The sequence below is a fragment of the Berghia stephanieae genome, chromosome 14 (assembly GCF_034508935.2).
Source record: "Berghia stephanieae isolate SIO BIC M18660-M18661 chromosome 14, UCSD_Bste_1.3, whole genome shotgun sequence".
Lineage (NCBI taxonomy): Eukaryota > Metazoa > Mollusca > Gastropoda > Nudibranchia > Aeolidiidae > Berghia > Berghia stephanieae.
Window position 1 is genome coordinate 18,164,613 of NC_088373.1, and position 20,563 is coordinate 18,185,175.

Consider the following 20,563-nt stretch of genomic DNA (forward strand, 5'->3'; position numbering starts at 1 on the left):
TTGCTTTCTTTTCTTTTCAATCCAGGTGGATATTTAGCTCTGATGGGTCTGACACAACGAAGGGATGTATTTAAGGTAAGGGGCTGAAATTTACAGTTTGTATTCATGTTTGAATTTTTTCATCAAAGGGTGGTTCGCTATTTGAACCATTTCCCCTTTGTCTTAATTTTTTCTCATGTGCTTTCAATAATAAATCCAGATCTTTTGACTATCCCATTTTCTGTCTTTTTACTGGTGCTGAAATGACCTCAATGTGTGGCAAGGGCCGTCAAACCCTGAAAACCATCGGACATAAACCACAACCCGCATGCTTACATGGAACATTGAAATAAATAACAATGTGAAATTGAATGTAAGCTTAAATTTAATTACGAAAACAGATAGATGGCCACTAGTGGCCACTACCACATCATCTCATTCATCTGTAGTGTTTCATTCATCATGTTTTTTGATAAAGGGGAAACCCAAAACATCCATTTCATCTGTTTTCATAATTAAATTTAAGCTTACATTCAATTTCACATTGTTATTTATTTCTTCGAGCTTCGAGCAGCAAAGTACAAACACTTACAATGAACATTGGAATGTTGAAATGTTTTATCTTTATGACTAGGTTGCCATAGCGGGTGCCCCAGTGGTGGACTGGGAACTCTATGACACGGGTTACACAGAGAGGTACTTGGGTCTGCCCCAGCATAATCCCCATGCTTACAAGAATGGAAGTGTCTTGTCCTACATTGACCTCATTCCTGAAAGGTCAGTCTGGACTATTTGCCACTCTTTTGTTTCTTGACTGTCAAATGTCACCCGTCAACTCTAAATGGTATATTGTCAGGTAGAGCCAGGTGGATTTGGAATTAAATGACTATAAAACTGTGGGATTGCCAGGGCTGCCAACTCCAGGCCAGAAAAGCAGATCTGCCAACCCTTCTGATTTGATTGAGAAATTCCTGATCTGGTTGCCCTGTTCCCTGACTCCCGATTATAGATAGATTTTCCCAATTAGAGCTTCACATTTTTAATATTCTTAAAAGGGAATATTAATATTAGACATGTGGATATTGTAATATAGTTTAATCACCATGGTTATGTTTGATATTATGATATTGTATAGAACGTCTACAGTGCCTCGTTTTCAAGTATTCGTTTGACTTGGATCTGGTCATAGCAACAGGATGACAAACAAAACAACACATACTCTACAAAATAGTCATGGAACTGTAAATTATTGTTTTGTCTTTTATTTGCTCTTTGGATTTGCTTTTAGTTGTCAGTGAGGCAGTCTTAGGTTTGACTGATCTAAAATTCCCTTTTTGTCATTTTGAAAAGTTGGCAAGTGTAATCTTGATTTTCTTCTTTTCACCTTTGTCAGATTGTATGTTGTTGTTGTTGTTGTTTTTAATGAGAATCATATCTAAACATTTTAATCCAAAAAATTGTTTCTATTCTGTACTAGTTCTCAGAAGTTTTCTTGGCATTCTCCTTGCTGCCTGAAATGTATATTTTAACAATTGTTGTTTGATAGCTTTATGTGGTAAGTTTGCATTGCTCATAATAATTTTTTTTTTCAAGTTTTTCTTATGAAATAGTTCACCCACATAAACTTGTTATAAGATTTTCTATTTCCCAAATTACCCAAGGGCAGGCAGTGAGAGATGACTGAAGGGTTCCATTTTCCAATTGTACACTTTGTCCCAGATCCGACTGTTTTGGACAAGCAATGTTTTTCTTGTATTGAGGTTGCCAACCCTGGATTTCAGTTTTTGTTGCTTTAAAAACTTGCAGCCATTGCCCTTTCTTCTGTAGTCCTTCAGAACCAATAGACCCATGATGTCAAGGAGTTTATCCCAGTTTCCATAGGACGCTAGTCTATCACAAAGTACTTTCCACCAGATGTAACAGACCCAGTTACCCAATCACTGATGGGTGGACAATGGGGGTCACAAAAAAATTTAAACTACACCCGGGATCGATCACGGTTCCTTATCTTGTGAAGCGAGTCCTCTACCAACTGATCTTTCAGGAACCCCATTGCCTTTATAAAACTATAAATAACAATAAGAAATGAAATGGAAGCATCCGTTCAAGAAAACACGATGAATAAAATACTCAAGAAGAATGGGAGATGTGAGAATGGTGAAGATGAATAAACAAAACAATGATGGGACAGGAAATAGAATTCTCCTTAAAGTCTTTAATGTTTTGTTGAAAAGGGGCAAACCCGAAATGTCCACATCATCTTTGTTTAAGCTTTGAGTCTGGTGTCTCGGAGTTATAGCACTATATAAGTTTTCAGCATTATTATTATTATTATTTCATTTCCTAGTTTTCAATTCCTCCAGTTTCAAGCAGCAACACTTTCACTGTCCTTTATAAAACAAATAGATTTATAGAATGAAGTTGAAGTCACTTAGGCCATTGACTCTCCAGCTTATTGTAGGCCGCCATCTGTTTCTTGTTCCCTGCGGATTTCATGTCAGAGTCTGGCCTGTAAGTCACCCAACTCTTTGTTTTTGTTTGAAGACTGTCACCCAACTCTATGTTTTTGTTTGAAGACTGTCACCCAACTCTTTGTTTTTGTTTGAAGACTGTCACCCAACTCTTTGTTTTTGTTTGAAGACTGTCACCCAACTCTTTGTTTTTGTTTGAAGACTGCCAGAGTTGGGTGATTAGTTTTCACAAAATTCCCTCAGATCATAAACGTTGAAGGTCAAACATAGTTATGCATGTTGTTATTGTTGATGTGGCAGCTAGGACTGGTGAGGTTTTAAAAAAAAATTAAGTGCATTTCACATATGCAAAGGCGCAAAATTATAAAGTAAAAATTATGATCGTCTCCCATGCTTGTTTGTAGAAAATATTTGATGATTGCCAATCTGGCACCAACATGATATCAGAAATATATCTTCAAATAGTCCAAAAATATTTGTCCAGACTTTTTCAAGCTATATATTATTGCTATTATATTGATACCAGATTGTCAGTTTTTAGTCTATTTTTGTATAGGAGTTTCCTATTAATGTCTGTTTTTGTGACAATCTTTAGGATAACCACCTGTTTTGACACAGTTTTGATGTTTAAATAAGTTTGTATAGGAGTTTATTTCCTATTGATGTCTGTTTTTGTGACAATCTTTAGGATAACCACCTGTTTTGCCAGTTTTGATGTTTAAATAATTTTGTATAGGAGTTTATTTCCTATTGATGTCTGTTTTGCCACAGCCTCATCCTTGTATTTTGATATTTTTTTCAGTGACACTCGACTGTTGTTGATCCATGGCCTGATAGACGAGAATGTCCATTTTAACCACTCCAGTGTCCTCATCAACAGCATGGTCTCCGCATTCAAACCGTTACAATTGCAGGTCAATCCAACATCCCATTCTTTATTCTTTTTTGTGTGGCTATGTGCTCTTGTACAACGAGGACACTCACAGGGATCCCTGTTTTGAGTCCCACTCATAGTGGCGCAGAGTTGAGTCCTTGGAAAAGGCTCTTTACTCACATTCTCTCACTGTTTCTGTCAGTGAAAATAAAAAGTGTTATATCGACTAAGAGGTGTGATGTCTCTACCTACATGTCAAGTGTTGCTGTTGGCTGTTGATCCCTTGTAAAATGCTTTGAGCATGTCAAGTGGATATTGTCCTATATAAATGCTCTTGTTGACTTGAAATGCTTTTCTTTGTGCATTGATATTTTACTTCCCTGTATTTGTGGATTGACTTTACTCCCATTTTCTTGTTCTTCTGCATTCTTTTGTCTTATATTTCCTTTGAGCCTGCTAGATCAGATATATTTCAGATTTATCAACTTTTTTCTCTCTTTCCTGAGGCTGAAATGACAGAAATGTCTCAAGCACCAATACATCATCAAATGTCTCAAGCACCAATACATCATCACATGTCTTAAGCACCAATACATCATCAAATGTCTCAAGCACCAATATATCATCAAATGTCTCAAGCACCAATACATCATCAATTGTCTCAAGCAACAATAAATCATTAAATATCTCAAGCACCAATACATCATTAAATGTCTCAAGCAATAATCCATCATCAAAAGTCTCAAGCACTAATACATCATCAAATGTCTCAAGCACCAATATATGATCAAATGTCTCAATCACCAATACGTGATTAAATGTCTCAAGCACCAAGACATCATCAAATGTCTCAAGCACCAATAACATCATCAAATGTCTCAAACCAATATATCATCAAATGTCTCAAGCACCAATACATAATCATATGTCTCAAGCAGCAATACATCATCAAATGTCTCCAGCCCCAATATATCATCAAATGTCTCAAGCACCAATATATCGTTAAATGTCTCAAGCACCAATACATCGTCAAGTGTCTCAAGCACCAATGCATCATCAAATGTCTCAAGCACCAATACATCATCAAATGTCTCAAGCACCAATACATCATTAAATGTCTCAAGCACCAATAATCGTCAAGTGTCTCAAGCACCAATATATCATCAAATGTCTCAAGCACCAATACATCATCAAATGTCTCAAGCACCAATACATCGTCAATGTCTCAAGCACCAATACACCATCAAATGTCTAAAGCACCAATACATCATCAAATGTCTCAAGCACCAATATATCATCAAATGTCTCAAGCACCAATACATCATCAAATGTCTCAAGCACCAATACATCATCAAATGTCTCAAGCACCAATACATCATCAAATGTCTCAAGCACCAATACATCATCAAATGTCTCAAGCACCAATAATCTTCAAATGTCTCAAGCACCAATACATCATCAAATGTCTCAAGCACCAATACATCGTCAAATGTTTTAAACCAATACATCATCAAATGTCTCAAGCACCAATACATCATCAAATGTCTCCAGCCCCAATATATCATCAAATGTCTCAAGCACCAATACATCACTAAATGTCTCAAGCACCAATACATCATCAAATGTCTCGAGCACCAATACATCATCAAATGTCTCAAGCACCAATGCTTCATCAAATGTCTCAAGCACCAATACATCATCAGATGTCTCAAGCACCAATAATCGTCAAATGTCTCAAGCACCAATACATCATCAAATGTCTCAAGCACCAATAATCGTCAAATGTCTCAAGCACCAATACATCATCAAATGTCTCAAGCACCAATACATCGTCAAATGTCTCAAGCACCAATGCATCATCAAATGTCTCAAGCACCAATACATCATCAAATATCTCAAGCATAAATAAATCATCAAATGTCTCAAGCACCAGTACATCATCAAATGTCTCAAGCACCAACACATCATCAAATGTCTCAAGCACCAATACATCATCAAATGTCTCAAGCACCAATACATCATCAAATGTTTCAAACCAATACATCATCAAATGTCTCAAGCACCAATACATCATCAAATGTCTCCAACCCCAATATATCATCAAATGTCTCAAGCACCAATACATCGTCAAATGTCTCAAACACCAATACATCATCAAATGTCTCAAGCACCAATACATCATCAAATGTCTCAAGCACCAATACATCATCAAATGTCTCAAGCATCAATACATGATTAAATGTCTCAAGCACCAATACATCATCAAATGTCTCAAGCACCAATACATCATCAAATGTCTCAAGCACCAATACATCATCAAATGTCTAACAGGCATCATGTCTTGTCCTACATGTTAAGTGTTGCTTTTGGCTAGGGACTCCTTGTTAAGCGCTTTTGCCATTGCTACTTGATATTTCACTATGTGAATGCTCAGGTTTTCTTCTTTTTTTTTTTGTTTAAACATTTTTTATTTCTCTTAGAAAAAGGGATACTGGAAATATGGGTGTTAGTCGTGACTGGAGGGTTGTTTGACAGTTGTGTTCGATTTCAGTGAGTTGATAATTGAATCTTTTGTTCCATTTTGTTGTGATCAGGTCTACCCCAATGAAAGACACGGCATTCGTAGTCACGATGCTATAGAACATTACAAGACAACCGTCCTCAAGTTTTTACAAGACCATTTGTGACAGGGATAACACAGGTAATGACAAAAGGGATAACACAGGTAATGACAAAAGGGATAACACAGGTAATGACAAAAGGGATAACACAGGTAATGACAAAAGGGATAACACAGGTAATGACAAAACACCGTTTGTGACAAGGATAACACAGGTAATGACAAAAGGGATAACACAGGTAATGACAAAACACCATTTGTGACAGGGATAACACAGGTAATGACAAAAGGGATAACACAGGTAATGACAAAAGAGATAACACAGGTAATGACAAAACACCATTTGTGACAGGGATAACACAGGTAATGACAAAAGAGATAACACAGGTAATGACAAAAGGGATAACACAGGTAATGACAAAAGGGATAACACAGGTAATGGCAAAAGGGATAACACAGGTAATGACAAAAGAGATAACACAGGTAATGACAAAACACCATTTGTGACAGGGATAACACAGGTAATGACAAAAGAGATAACACAGGTAATGACAAAACACCATTTGTGACAGGGATAACACAGGTAATGACAAAAGGGATAACACAGGTAATGACAAAAGAGACAACACAGGTAATGACAAAACACCGTTTGTGACAGGAATAACACAGGTAATGACAAAAGGGATAACACAGGTAATGACAAAAGAGATAACACAGGTAATGACAAAACACCATTTGTGACAGGGATAACACAGGTAATGACAAAAGGGATAACACAGGTAATGACAAAAGGGATAACACAGGTAATGACAAAAGGGATAACACAGGTAATGACAAAAGAGATAACACAGGTAATGACAAAACACGTTTATGACAGGGATAACACAGGTAATGACAAAACACCATTTGTGACAGGGATAACACAGGTAATGACAAAAGGGATAACACAGGTAATGACAAAACACCGTTTGTGACAGGGATAACACAGGTAATGACAAAATACCATTTGTTACAGGGATAACACGGGTAATAACAAAAGGGATAACACAGGTAATGACAAAAGGGATAACACAGATAATGACAAAAGGGATAACACAGGTAAGGACAAAAGGGATAACACAGGTAATGACAAAACACCATTTGTGACAGGGATAACACAGGTAATGACAAAAGCGATAACACAGGTAATGACAAAAGGGATAACACAGGTAATGACAAAAGGGATAACACAGGTAATAACAAAAGGGATAACACAGGTAATAACAAAAGGGATAACACAGGTAATGACAAAAGGGATAAGACAGGTAATGACAAAAGGGATAACACAGGTAATAACAAAAGGGATAACACAGGTAATGACAAAACACCATCTGTGACAGGGATAACACAGGTACAGGTAATGACAAAACAAGATTCCCTCATTCTATTCTCAAAGGGGTCCCGATAGCTCAGTTGGTAGAGCACTCGCTTCACACGCAAAGGGACAGAGATTGATCCCAGGTGAAATTGAAGTTTTTTTTCCAACCCCTCCAGTTCCACACAGTAGTGATTGGGTTGCTGGGTCTGTTAGATCTGATGGGAAATACTTTGCGATAGACTAGCCTCCTATCCAAAGGGTAGCAAGCAATTACTATTTTCCATATATGCTATAGAAAATGGGATAAACTCTGGTTCTAGGGGCATCGTGGCTCAGCTGTACGGTCTTTGCTTCGAACCAAAAAGGTACCACGTTCGATCACCTGCTGCTGCGCTGTGTGGCCTAGTCACCTCGCCCTAGCTTAATTTGTGGCACTGCACTGCGGCTGACGCCTGGGTTATTCCCTTGGAGACAAATTTCCCTATGGGATGATTAAAGGGAATTCTATGGGTCCAGTGGCTCTGAAGGACTATTCTGTTCTTGACTGAAGTTCTTAACCCTAGTCAGAGCATTGGTCATCCCCACTTACTCTAATGTATATCCATCCCTCTTTGCTCTCTCCAATCGTCTGCGTCACTCGGCAACTTGACCTCCCTGGTCTTCTTCCATTTTGGGGATTCCATGGGAGAGCCAATCTTGTATTGTTGCTGGCAAGTTTTCTATCTGGCCTATCCATCCCCACTTCCTTTACCTGACATAGAAACGAAAAGCTGTGCCTTTAGTTGTTTCATGAACTCAACCTGACCAACACCTTACCACCCAGTCATCCCCCTTCACCTTAGTGGGGGCTTGACCTTGGGGTCACGATAACAATTATTTGTTGAGCGCTATTGACTCAAGGTCATTACATGCACTTTTTTATGTTGTAAACTCTGCATATTGCTATCTCAAGTGTAACTTGGTTGTGAACGCAAAGAAATTTACAAAAAGGAAATATTTAGAAAGTAATAGGAACTATGATATAAATTTGATTTTTATGTTGTTTATTGAAGGGAAATTATCGTTAATTATAAATTACTCACATTTTGAGAAATAATTAACTCCCTGTACACTTTACTGCCAAATTTAATTTTAAAAACTGATGCGATCAACTGTAATAAATTTGATTAAAATTTAAACATTCATGCAGAGAATTTACTGAGGTCGACTGGAAATGGACTTGCCATTCATTCCACAGTCAAAGCCATTTTTATGTTTGAAAAAAAGCAATTCATTTCACAGTCAAAGCCATTTTTATGTTTGAAAAAAAGCCATTCATTCCACAGTCAAAGCCATTTTTATGTTTGAAAAAAGTTGTCCTTCAGAGCCATGCAACCCATGGAGCCGAAGTTTATCCAGTTTTCTATAGCATGAAACAGACGATAACAATTACTTGCTATCTTTGGATAGGACATTAGTACTTTCTGCAGATCTAACAGATCTAGCTACCCAATAACTGCTGGGCTATCAGGGGGGTCAGACTGCATCCAGGATCAATCTCAGTCCCTTTGATTGTGAAGCGAGTGCTCTATCAACTGAGCTACTGGGACTTTTATGTTTGGGATACCTTAATTGTGTAATATAAATCACTGTAATACACAATGAAGACAATCTTATTTCATAGTTAGAATGACAGAAAACAGAGAATTCCGAGAATTCCAAACTCTGTGATGGTTTTAAACATAAACCACAATCGCACAATTATTTATACAAAGTGTCTACTTATCTAACTTAACGTCAATCGTCACGGGCGTTTCAGTATGTTGGACATTTTATATGTTTTCCTGTAATGTGGGGTTATTTTGTAAAAATTTCTTTCCTTTTCAGATGAAACAGTCTGTTTGTTACATCGAGTGTGATATCCATCCCTACAAAGGACAATATCATGTCGTCTTGCTGTGCTTGGGATTCTGGTGTTTTATTACTGTAAAAACATTCAAATATTGTGGTGTATTAATTTAAGATTTATTTATTTATATGTGACTTGTTAATTTCATTGTTTAAGGTTGCATAACGAGACATTACAAGCATATCAGTTAAATCTCAGTGAATAATGATAATAATTCTCTTGTACCAATGACTGCAAGGTGTGACGGATACAGAAACCTTTGTCAAAAGTCATATCTACAGTAATGAGTGGAAGATGTGACAGATATAGAAACCTTTGTCATCTACAGTAATGAATGGAAGATGTGACAGATATAGAAACCTTTGTCATCTACAGTAATGAATGGAAGATGTGACAGATATAGAAACATTTGTCATCTACAGTAATGAATGGAAGATGTGACAGATATAGAAACCTTTGTCATCTACAGTAATGAATGGAAGATGTGACAGATATAAAAACCTTTGTCATCTACAGTAATGAATGGAAGATGTAACAGATATAGAAACCTTTGTCATCTACAGTAATGAATGGAAGATGTAACAGATATTGAAACCTTTGTCATCTACAGTAATGAATGGAAGATGTAACAGATATAGAAACCTTTGTCATCTACAGTAATGAGTGGAAGATGTGATAGATATAGAAACCTTTGTCTTCTACAGTAATTAGTGGAAGATGTGACAGATATAGAAACCTTTGTCATCTACAGTGATTAGTGGAAGATGTGACAGATATAGAAACCTTTGTCATCTACAGTAATGAATGGAAGATGTGACAGATATAGAAACCTTTGTCATCTACAGTAATGAATGGAAGATGTAACAGATATAGAAACATTTGTCATCTACAGTAATTAGTGGAAGATGTAACAGATATAGAAACCTTTGTCATCTACAGTAATGAGTGGAAGATGTAACAGATACAGAAACCTTTGTCATCTACAGTAATGAATGGAAGATGTAACAGATACAGAAACCTTTGTCATCTACAGTAATTAGTGGAAGATGTGACAGATATAGAAACCTTTGTCATCTACAGTAATGAATGGAAGATGTAACAGATACAGAAACCTTTGTCATCTACAGTAATGAGTGGAAGATGTGACAGATATAGAAACATTTGTCTTCTACAGTAATTAGTGGAAGATGTAACAGATACAGAAACCTTTGTCATCTACAGTAATGAATGGAAGATGTGACAGATATAGAAACCTTTGTCATCTACAGTAATTAGTGGAAGATGTGACAGATATAGAAACCTTTGTCTTGGATGGGAGCATCACCCTTGAATCATATACCTATGATGTTCGCATGGGTGTACGATCCGATAGTGATGTCGTTTCTTCTTCTCTTTACTAGCCTATCCTGCTTCTTTGGTTTGTGATTGTATTTTTGACAGGGGATATTTTTTTTTTTCTGTAAATCTTCTGCCTGTTTGTTCTTGGTTATTTATAATTTAGCTTATGATATCTTTAGGTTATGATTTTGATTTACATTTGTACTATTTTTGTTAGATTGCTTGTTTTTTTGTTTCAGCGGTCTCTCATATAACCTCAATTGTGTTGGAAGAGACCTAAAGCAACAACAAACAACAAACAAAACTTCATTACATAATTATGAAGATGAACATATAGAACCTTTGTCATCTACAGTAATGAGTGGAAGATGTAGACAGATACAGAAACCTTTGTCATCTACAGTAATATGGAATGTGACAGATATAGAACTTGTATACTAAGGGAATTACAGATAAAACCTTTGTCTTCTACAGTAATAATGGAAGATGTGACAGATATAGAAACCTTTGTCATCTACAGTAATGATGGAAGATGTAACAGATACAGAAACCTTTGTCATCTACAGTAATTAGTGGAAGATGTGACAGATATAGAAACATTTGTCATCTACAGTAATTAGTGGAAGATGTAACAGATATAGAAACCTTTGTCATCTACAGTAATGAATGGAAGATGTGACAGATATAGAAACATTTGTCATCTACAGTAATTAGTGGAAGATGTGACAGATATAGAAACCTTTGTCATCTACAGTAATTAGTGGAAGATGTAACAGATATAGAAACCATTGTCATCTACAGTAATGAATGGAAGATGTAACAGATATAGAAACATTTGTCATCTACAGTAATGAGTGGAAGATGTGACAGATATAGAAACCTTTGTCATCTACAGTAATTAGTGGAAGATGTGACAGATATAGAAACATTTGTCATCTACAGTAATGAGTGGAAGATGTGACAGATATAGAAACCTTTGTCATCTACAGTAATTAGTGGAAGATGTGATAGATATAGAAACCTTTGTCATCTACAGTAATGAATGGAATATGTGACAGATATAGAAACCTTTGTCATCTACAGTAATGAGTGGAAGATGTAACAGATATAGAAACCTTTGTCATCTACAGTAATGAATGGAAGATGTGATAGATATAGAAACCTTTGTCATCTACAGTAATGAATGGAAGATGTAACAGATATAGAAACCTTTGTCATCTACAGTAATGAATGGAAGATGTAACAGATATAGAAACCTTTGTCATCTACAGTAATGAATGGAAGATGTAACAGATATAGAAACCTTTGTTATCTACAGTAACTAGTGGAAGATGTGACAGATATAGAAACCTTTGTCATCTACAGTAATGAATGGAAGATGTGATAGATATAGAAACCTTTGTCTTCTACAGTAATTAGTGGAAGATGTGACAGATATAGAAACCTTTGTCATCTACAGTAATTAGTGGAAGATGTGACAGATACAGAAATCTTTGTCATCTACAGTAATGAATGGAAGATGTGAGAGATATAGAAACCTTTGTCATCTACAGTAATTAGTGGAAGATGTGACAGATACAGAAACCTTTGTCATCTACAGTAATGAATGGAAGATGTGATAGATATAGAAACCTTTGTCATCTACAGTAATTAGTGGAAGATGTAACAGATATAGAAACATTTGGCATCTACAGTAATGAATGGAAGATGTAACAGATATAGAAACCATTGTCATCTACAGTAATTAGTGGAAGATGTAACAGATATAGAAACCTTTGTCATCTACAGTAATGAATGGAAGATGTGACATATAGAAACCTTTGTCATCTACACTAATGAGTGGAAGATGTGATAGATATAGAAACCTTTGTCTTCTACAGTAATGAATGGAGGATGTGATAGATATAGAAACCTTTGTCATCTACAGTAATGAATGGAAGATGTGACAGATATAGAAACCTTTGTCATCTACAGTAATGAATGGAAGATGTGACAGATATAGAAATCTTTGTCTTCTACAGTAATGAATGGAAGATGTAACAGATATAGAAACCTTTGTCATCTACAGTAATGAATGGAAGATGTAACAGATATAGAAACCTTTGTCATCTACAGTAATGAATGGAAGATGTGATAGATATAGAAACCTTTGTCATCTACAGTAATGAATGGAAGATGTAACAGATATAGAAACCTTTGTCATCTACAGTAATGAATGGAAGATGTAACAGATATAGAAACCTTTGTCATCTACAGTAATGAATGGAAGATGTGATAGATATAGAAACCTTTGTCATCTACAGTAATGAATGGAAGATGTAACAGATATAGAAACCTTTGTCATCTACAGTAATGAATGGAAGATGTGACAGATATAGAAACCTTTGTCATCTACAGTAATGAATGGAAGATGTGACAGATATAGAAACCTTTGTCATCTACAGTAATTAGTGGAAGATGTAACAGATATAGAAACCTTTGTCATCTACAGTAATGAATGGAAGATGTGACAGATATAGAAATCTTTGTCTTCTACAGTAATGAATGGAAGATTTAACAGATATAGAAACCTTTGTCATCTACAGTAATTAGTGGAAGATGTGACAGATATAGAAACCTTTGTCATCTACAGTAATGAGTGGAAGATGTGATAGATATAGAAACCTTTGTCTTCTACAGTAATGAGTGGAAGATGTGACAGATATAGAAACCTTTGTCATCTACAGTAATTAGTGGAAGATGTGACCGATATAGAAACCTTTGTCTTCTACAGTAATGAGTGGAAGATGTGACAGATATAGAAACCTTTGTCATCTACAGTAATTAGTGGAAGATGTGACAGATATAGAAACCTTTGTCATCTACAGTAATGAGTGGAAGATGTGACAGATATAGAAACCTTTGTCATCTACAGTAATGAATGGAAGATGTAACAGATACAGAAACCTTTGTCATCTACATTAATGAGTGGAAGATGTGACAGATATAGAAACCTTTGTCATCTACAGTAATGAATGGAAGATGTGACAGATATAGAAACCTTGTCATCTACAGTAATTAGTGGAAGATGTGACAGATATAGAAACCTTTGTCATCTACAGTAATTAGTGGAAGATGTAACAGATATAGAAACCTTTGTCATCTACAGTAATGAGTGGAAGATGTGACAGATATAGAAACCTTTGTCATCTACAGTAATTAGTGGAAGATGTGACAGATATAGAAACCTTTGTCATCTACAGTAATGAATGGAAGATGTGACAGATATAGAAACCTTTGTCATCTACAGTAATGAATGGAAGATGTAACAGATATAGAAACCTTTGTCATCTACAGTAATGAGTGGAAGATGTAACAGATATAGAAACCTTTGTCTTCTACAGTAATGAATGGAAGATGTAACAGATACAGAAACCTTTGTCATCTACAGTAATGAGTAGAACGACTTCAAAGAAGAAAACATTTGAAACAAAAAAATTTTGATCCTGATACATTTCCTGTTTATTTCGTATTTTCGTTATTTGAAATTGTTTTATTTATTTTTGCACACAACTTTTGATCAGCAAACCGAAACAAAGTGATCAACTGCTCTCTGTACACATCTGACTCTATCACATCACACTAAATGGTTTGAGTCTAGGGTCAAGGTTAACTCAACATTTGTGACTCATCAATTTGAAATGGTATTATGCCGGGGGAAGGGGGGAATTTCCGTGTCAAAATGATCGATACTGGGAAATTTGAGGTTTTGACACTCTAAGAAACTTCCTCTTCTGTCCTCATTAAAACACTGAAATGCAAATGGAATCCAAGTTTTTATACTTACGACTATAAAATCTATTTTTAGCATCCTTGAACTAATTTCACCCACCCAACGTAAAACAAAAATTAATTAAAGTTTATTTGTTCTTTTTTTTAATGCGACCAATGATTTTGACCACTGATGATTTCCTGTGACATTGTCAGTTACGTATGTGTCATGTGTATGTCTATCTACACTGACATTGTCAGTTACGTATGTGTATGTCTATCTACACTGACATTGTCAGTTACGTATGTGTATGTCTATCTACACTGACATTGTCAGTTACGTATGTGTATGTCTATCTACACTGACATTGTCAGTAATGTATGTGTATGTCTATCTACACTGACATTGTCAGTTACGTATGTGTATGTCTATCTACACTGACATTGTCAGTTACGTATGTGTATGTCTATCTACACTGACATTGTCAGTTACGTATGTGTATGTCTATCTACACTGACATTGTCAGTTACGTATGTGTATGTCTATCTACACTGACATTGTCAGTTACGTATGTGTATGTCTATCTACACTGACATTGTCAGTTACGTATGTGTATGTCTATCTACACTGCAGGTATGATACACTCTGTCACTATAACTGACACCTCTCTGCTTATTCTTATTACTTCACCATTCATTCAAATTTGTTTCGTTTTTAAGGGTTTTATGGCGCTTGCAACACATATAGGTCATATCAGCGCCGGTAAAAAGGAAGAAAAAAGGATAGTAAAAAGTTCTAGAATTGCAATTAAAACACACAAGAAAAGGTAAGACGAATGGGAATTGTACAAATGTGGAATTGGTGTAGATTCCAAGAGCATGCCATCAATGTACTTAGTTTGAGATCACCTTAAAGTCTCATCCAGATACAAGCATAGGTCCCTACTAAGATGAATACACTCAAATGCTTACATTATAATTATAAATTCAAAATAACAAATATAATAATACATAACAGAGAGATGATTTACAAGGAAAAAAATGTCATCTCCCAAAACAATAACTATGCATTTGACTGTTTCCCTCCCAGCCAGGACTCCAGCGAGGGCCAGGACAAAACCAAGTAATCTCATTCCTAGACAAAGACAGAAAGCAAATTGGAAAACAGATATACAGGGATATAAGACACAATAAGTGCCACCCTGCCCCACTATTGGAGGCCAAGAACCCCACCCAGTCATTCTAATTTCAGGATTTGCTAATCGTTGGCAACGACGGTAAATACACACACCACACACACACACACACACACACACACACCCACCAACCCCTTGTAATATATCATGTATATAGTTATCTCCCTCAAAATAGAAATAAAGTAAATTAAATAAATCTGCAGCTCATCACTTCAAATTGAGCTAGGGACAGTTGGCTAACTTCACATAATGCGGTAGATATTCGAACTAGGTATCTTCCGAATACGAAGCAATAACCATACAGCTGAGTTTCACTGCCCCCTTCCTCCTCCTCCTCCTCTCCATCAATTATGTTTTTGGCAAGGCACGGTTTCCTCTAACATTTTTTTGCTTGTCCTGAGAAGTTTGAGGAAACCGTGCTGAAGTGTCTAGACCTAGTCTTTTATGAGGAGGGCCATCTCTTATCTTATGAGTCCTTTTTGTTTAGTTTCCTTTATTCTTTCATTTTATTTCTATTTCAATTTTATTTACACAAGACATCGAGAGAGAAGGTCTGATATAACACATCTACAACACTTGTAGGTCATGTCAGCAGGTCTGACTGTCCTTGCTGCATTCCTACAAAGTTTATACTGACTGACTTACTGACTTGAGGCCTTTCGCTTCCTAATCATCCGATCGGGATGCCTCAGCTGCCTCTCTAATCATCTGTGTCGTTTCCTTCCACTTTTCACGGTCTTTTGCTGTGGATACTAATTTCGTAAGGTCTTCCTTTGATTTCAATACTTTGTTATTTTGAAGGCATTTTAGGTCTCTATTGAGGACAGTGTGAATTGATGTGGGTGGTCTACCTTGATATTTCTTGTGTCCAGATGGGGTGAAAAAAGTATTCATGGCTTTATTAACTGGTATATTTACATCTCTTCTGAGTATATGCCCAAAATCCCGCCATCTTGCCTCCAGGATTTGAACGGATAAGGGTCTTTCATTACATTTTTCATACAGTATTTTATTGCTTATTTTTTGTCGGGTATCGTATATTCAGGACTCTTTTCAGTTGTTTTCTATGGAATCTGTCTAATCTTTGCTCTTCAGTTCCAGTCAGTGCCCATGTTCCACAGTTGTATAAAAGCCCGGATTTTACAAGGGTTGTGTATAATTTTATTTTAGTGTTTAATTTTATTTAATCTTTTCTAATCCATACATATAATAATTTATTTAGTGCAGCCGTCGATAAACTTTTTCTTCTTTCTAAGTCTTCCTTGTCTCCTATTAGTGATCCTACTTTTTTTTTATATAAAGTTTTTTTACAAAGTTTATAAAATAGAAGATAACAGAATAGGACAGTTATCGTCATCGTCTTCACAAGTGAAATTTAAGATCTGCGACCATTGCCAAAAGGCTCAAAGTTATCAAAAGGAACTGCCATTCCAAATTCCTGTGCTTTGTCATGATACCAATGCCAAATATTGAATGTTTTGGTGAGAACGTCTTCAGCATGAAACCTCGGAATTTCAAAGAATTAACCTCAGCACACAAATTATTGACTCTGATCAAAGAATTAACCTCAGCACACAAATTATGGACTCTGATCAAAGAATTAACCTCAGCACACAAATTATGGACTCTGATCAAAGAATCAACCTCAGCATACAAAGTATAGACTCTGATCAAAGAATTAACCTCAGCACACAAATTATGGACTCTGATCAAAGAATTAACCTCAGCACACAAATTATGGACTCTGATCAAAGAATTAACCTCAGCACACAAATTATGGACTCTGATCAAAGAATTAACCTCAGCATACAAAGTATAGACTCTGATCAAAGAATCAACCTCAGCATACACATTATGGACTCTGATCAAAGAATTAACCTCAGCATACAAAGTATAGACTCTGATCAAAGAATTAACCTCAGCACACAAATTATGGACTCTGATCAAAGAATCAACCTCAGCATACAAATTATGGACTCTGATCAAAGAATTAACCTCAGCATCAAATTATGGACTCTGATCAAAGAATTAACCTCAGCATACAAAGTATAGACTCTGATCAAAGAATCAACCTCAGCATACACATTATGGACTCTGATCAAAGAATCAACCTCAGCATACACATTATGGACTCTGATCAAAGAATTAACCTCAGCATACAAAGTATAGACTCTGATCAAAGAATTAACCTCAGCACTACAAATAGGACTCTGATCAAAGAATCAACCTCAGCATACAAAGTATAGACTCTGATCGAAGAATCAACCTCAGCATACAAAGTATGGACTCTGATCGAAGAATTATTCTCAGCACACAAAGTATAGACTCTGATCAAAGCTTCCTGTGGATTGTAGAGATTTATTTCCCCCCATTAGCATTTGGTTTAATCCTGTGGTCACTTTGGCATTTTCAAATCAGATTGACCCGATTGTGTTCAACTGATGAATCTTTGAAAATTATTTTAAAAGTTATAAACTACAATGAAAATGTATCTTTAAAAAATAACAAAATACCAAACATGGAACATTACGTGCTCAAAACCCTTCTTCATCCAACAACAAAAAACACTAAAACCATAAATACATTACTTAAAAACGAGTTGCCATTGTTGCTCTTATTGGTTTAGATCTTGATCCCCTCTGTTTATTTTCTCATTGGGCTCAAAGGGTGCCATTTATTTGGATGGTTTACTCCATGATGTCTTGTCCTACATTTTACAAATTCTCACAGCGTCACTTATTGCTTATTCGCTGCTTCAGAAAATTTGGGACAATACCAAGATCAGTCACTACTACGATAGAATCCGCATAAACGGGGAAACCTTTTGGTTTTAATCAGTATTTGGTTAACTAGCTTGTCAACTGTCCTTTAGGAGAAAATAGCATTTCAATTGGTTTGTTGTTTTCAGTTGAAATGATGTCGACAGCATTACATGATATTGTGATATTATTTCTGCCCATATAGATTTATGTCATGTTGACCTGCCTTGCATTTAAATTAATCATAACATGTGACCTGTCATATCAAAATGGTATTATGCCGGAGTGGGCCAGATGAGAACAATTGGATTGGATAGGCAAAAAATAAAAAAAGAAAGAAAGAAGAAGACGGACTCAGGAGTTTTTCTCATTTATTGGAGAGAATTAATTGAATTTCTGACAAAAACGAACATTTCACATTTTTACTTTAAAATACCGTTTGGCATCTTGTTGACTTTGACATAATATCATCGCTGTTATCGTCATCATCATCATCATTATCATCACATTCATAAGAACATGTCACACGTTAATTTCAATCTCAGATTTGACCAAAAAATTTCATTTTTTTATCAGGTTTGTCATTATTTTTATTTATTTTTGTTTGTTTGTAAGAATTAGGAATGGTTTGAATATGAGATGGTTTTCATGAATCGTATGAATGGTTTGAATATGAGATGGTTTTCATGGATCGTATGAATGGTTTGAATGTGAGATGGTTTTCATGGATCGTATGAATGGTTTGAATATGAGATGGTTTTCGTGGATCGTATGAATGGTTTAAATGTGAGATGGTTTTCATGAATCATATGAATGGTTTGAATATGAGATGGTTTTCATGGATCGTATGAATGGTTTGAATGTGAGATGGTTTTCATGGATCGTATGAATGGTTTGAATATGAGATGGTTTTCATGGATCGTATGAATGGTTTGAATGTGAGATGGTTTTCATGGATCGTATGAATGGTTTGAATATGAGATGGTTTTCATGGATCGTATGAATGGTTTGAATGTGAGATGGTTTTCATGGATCGTATGAATGGTTTGAATGTGAGATGGTTTTCATGAATCATATGAATGGTTTGAATATGAGATGGTTTTCATGGATCGTATGAATGGTTTGAATATGAGATGGTTTTAATGGATCGTATGAATGGTTTGAATGTGAGATGGTTTTCATGGATCGTATGAATGGTTTGAATATGAGATGGTTTTCATGGATCGTATGAATGGTTTGAATATGAGATGGTTTTCATGGATCGTATGAATGGTTTGAATGTGAGATGGTTTTCATGGATCGTATGAATGGTTTGAATATGAGATGGTTTTCATGGATCGTATGAATGGTTGGAATGTGAGATGGTTTTCATGGATCGTATGAATGGTTTGAATGTGAGATGGTTTTCATGGATCGTATGAATGGTTTGAATGTGAGATGGTTTTCATGGATCGTATGAATGGTTTGAATATGAGATGGTTTTCATGGATCGTATGAATGGTTTGAATATGAGATGGTTTTCATGGATCGTATGAATGGTTGGAATGTGAGATGGTTTTCATGGATCGTATGAATGGTTTGAATGTGAGATGGTCTTCATGGATCGTATGAATGGTTGGAATGTGAGATGGTTTTCATGGATCGTATGAATGGTTGGAATGTGAGATGGTTTTCATGGATCATATGGATGTGAGATGGTTTTATCGATAGTATGTTTGTGAGATGGTATTTTATTAATCATATGAATGTGAAAGGGTTGTTCATCGACCCTATTATTGCGGGATTATTTTTATTAATCATACGAATATGAGATGGTTTTTATTCATCACATGAATGTGAGAAGGGTATTATTCATCACATGAATGTGAGATGGTTTTTATTTATATATGAATGTGAGATGATTTTTATTTATCATATTGATGTACGTTGAATTTTATTTATCATACGTATGTGACAGGATTTTTATTTATCATCTGAATGCGAGAAGGGTTTTATTTATTACCTATATGAATGTGAAATGGGTTTTTTTATTAATCATACGAATGTGAGATGGTTTTTATCCATTGTAATAACAAGTTGACAGTTTGGAAACCCAAATGTTTACATTGAGTTATCTACGTCTTAATTGCTTTGTGTGTGTGTGTGTGTGCATTGAAATCAAGGATGGAAATTAAAGAATTTCAAAAACCGATTATTTTCTTTGGTTGTCTTTATATGTTTGCCTGTTTGTTTGTTTTTGTTTTGTTTTGTTCTTTTTCTTGTTTTTTGTTTTTTTTTTGGTCTTTCTTGTGGTTGCTTTTTAATTTGACCAACGGTCTCAAAACGGTAATA

At 35.6% G+C, this 20,563-nt stretch overlaps 1 protein-coding gene across 1 annotated transcript in view; it reads left to right on the top strand.

Annotated features, from left to right (window-relative positions):
* Nucleotides 1-14,020, top strand: part of LOC144959877 (dipeptidyl peptidase 9-like) — a 62,789-nt gene extending 48,769 nt beyond the window's left edge. Inside the window, exons 18-22 of the mRNA XM_078892694.1 lie at nt 26-75; nt 614-756; nt 3,253-3,364; nt 5,919-6,025; nt 9,168-14,020. Of these exons, the coding sequence (XP_078748820.1) occupies nt 26-75; nt 614-756; nt 3,253-3,364; nt 5,919-6,011 (398 nt within the window). The 3' untranslated portion in view covers nt 6,012-6,025; nt 9,168-14,020. The remainder of the gene's footprint in view (nt 1-25; nt 76-613; nt 757-3,252; nt 3,365-5,918; nt 6,026-9,167) is intronic.
* Nucleotides 14,021-20,563: the final 6,543 nt, after the last annotated feature.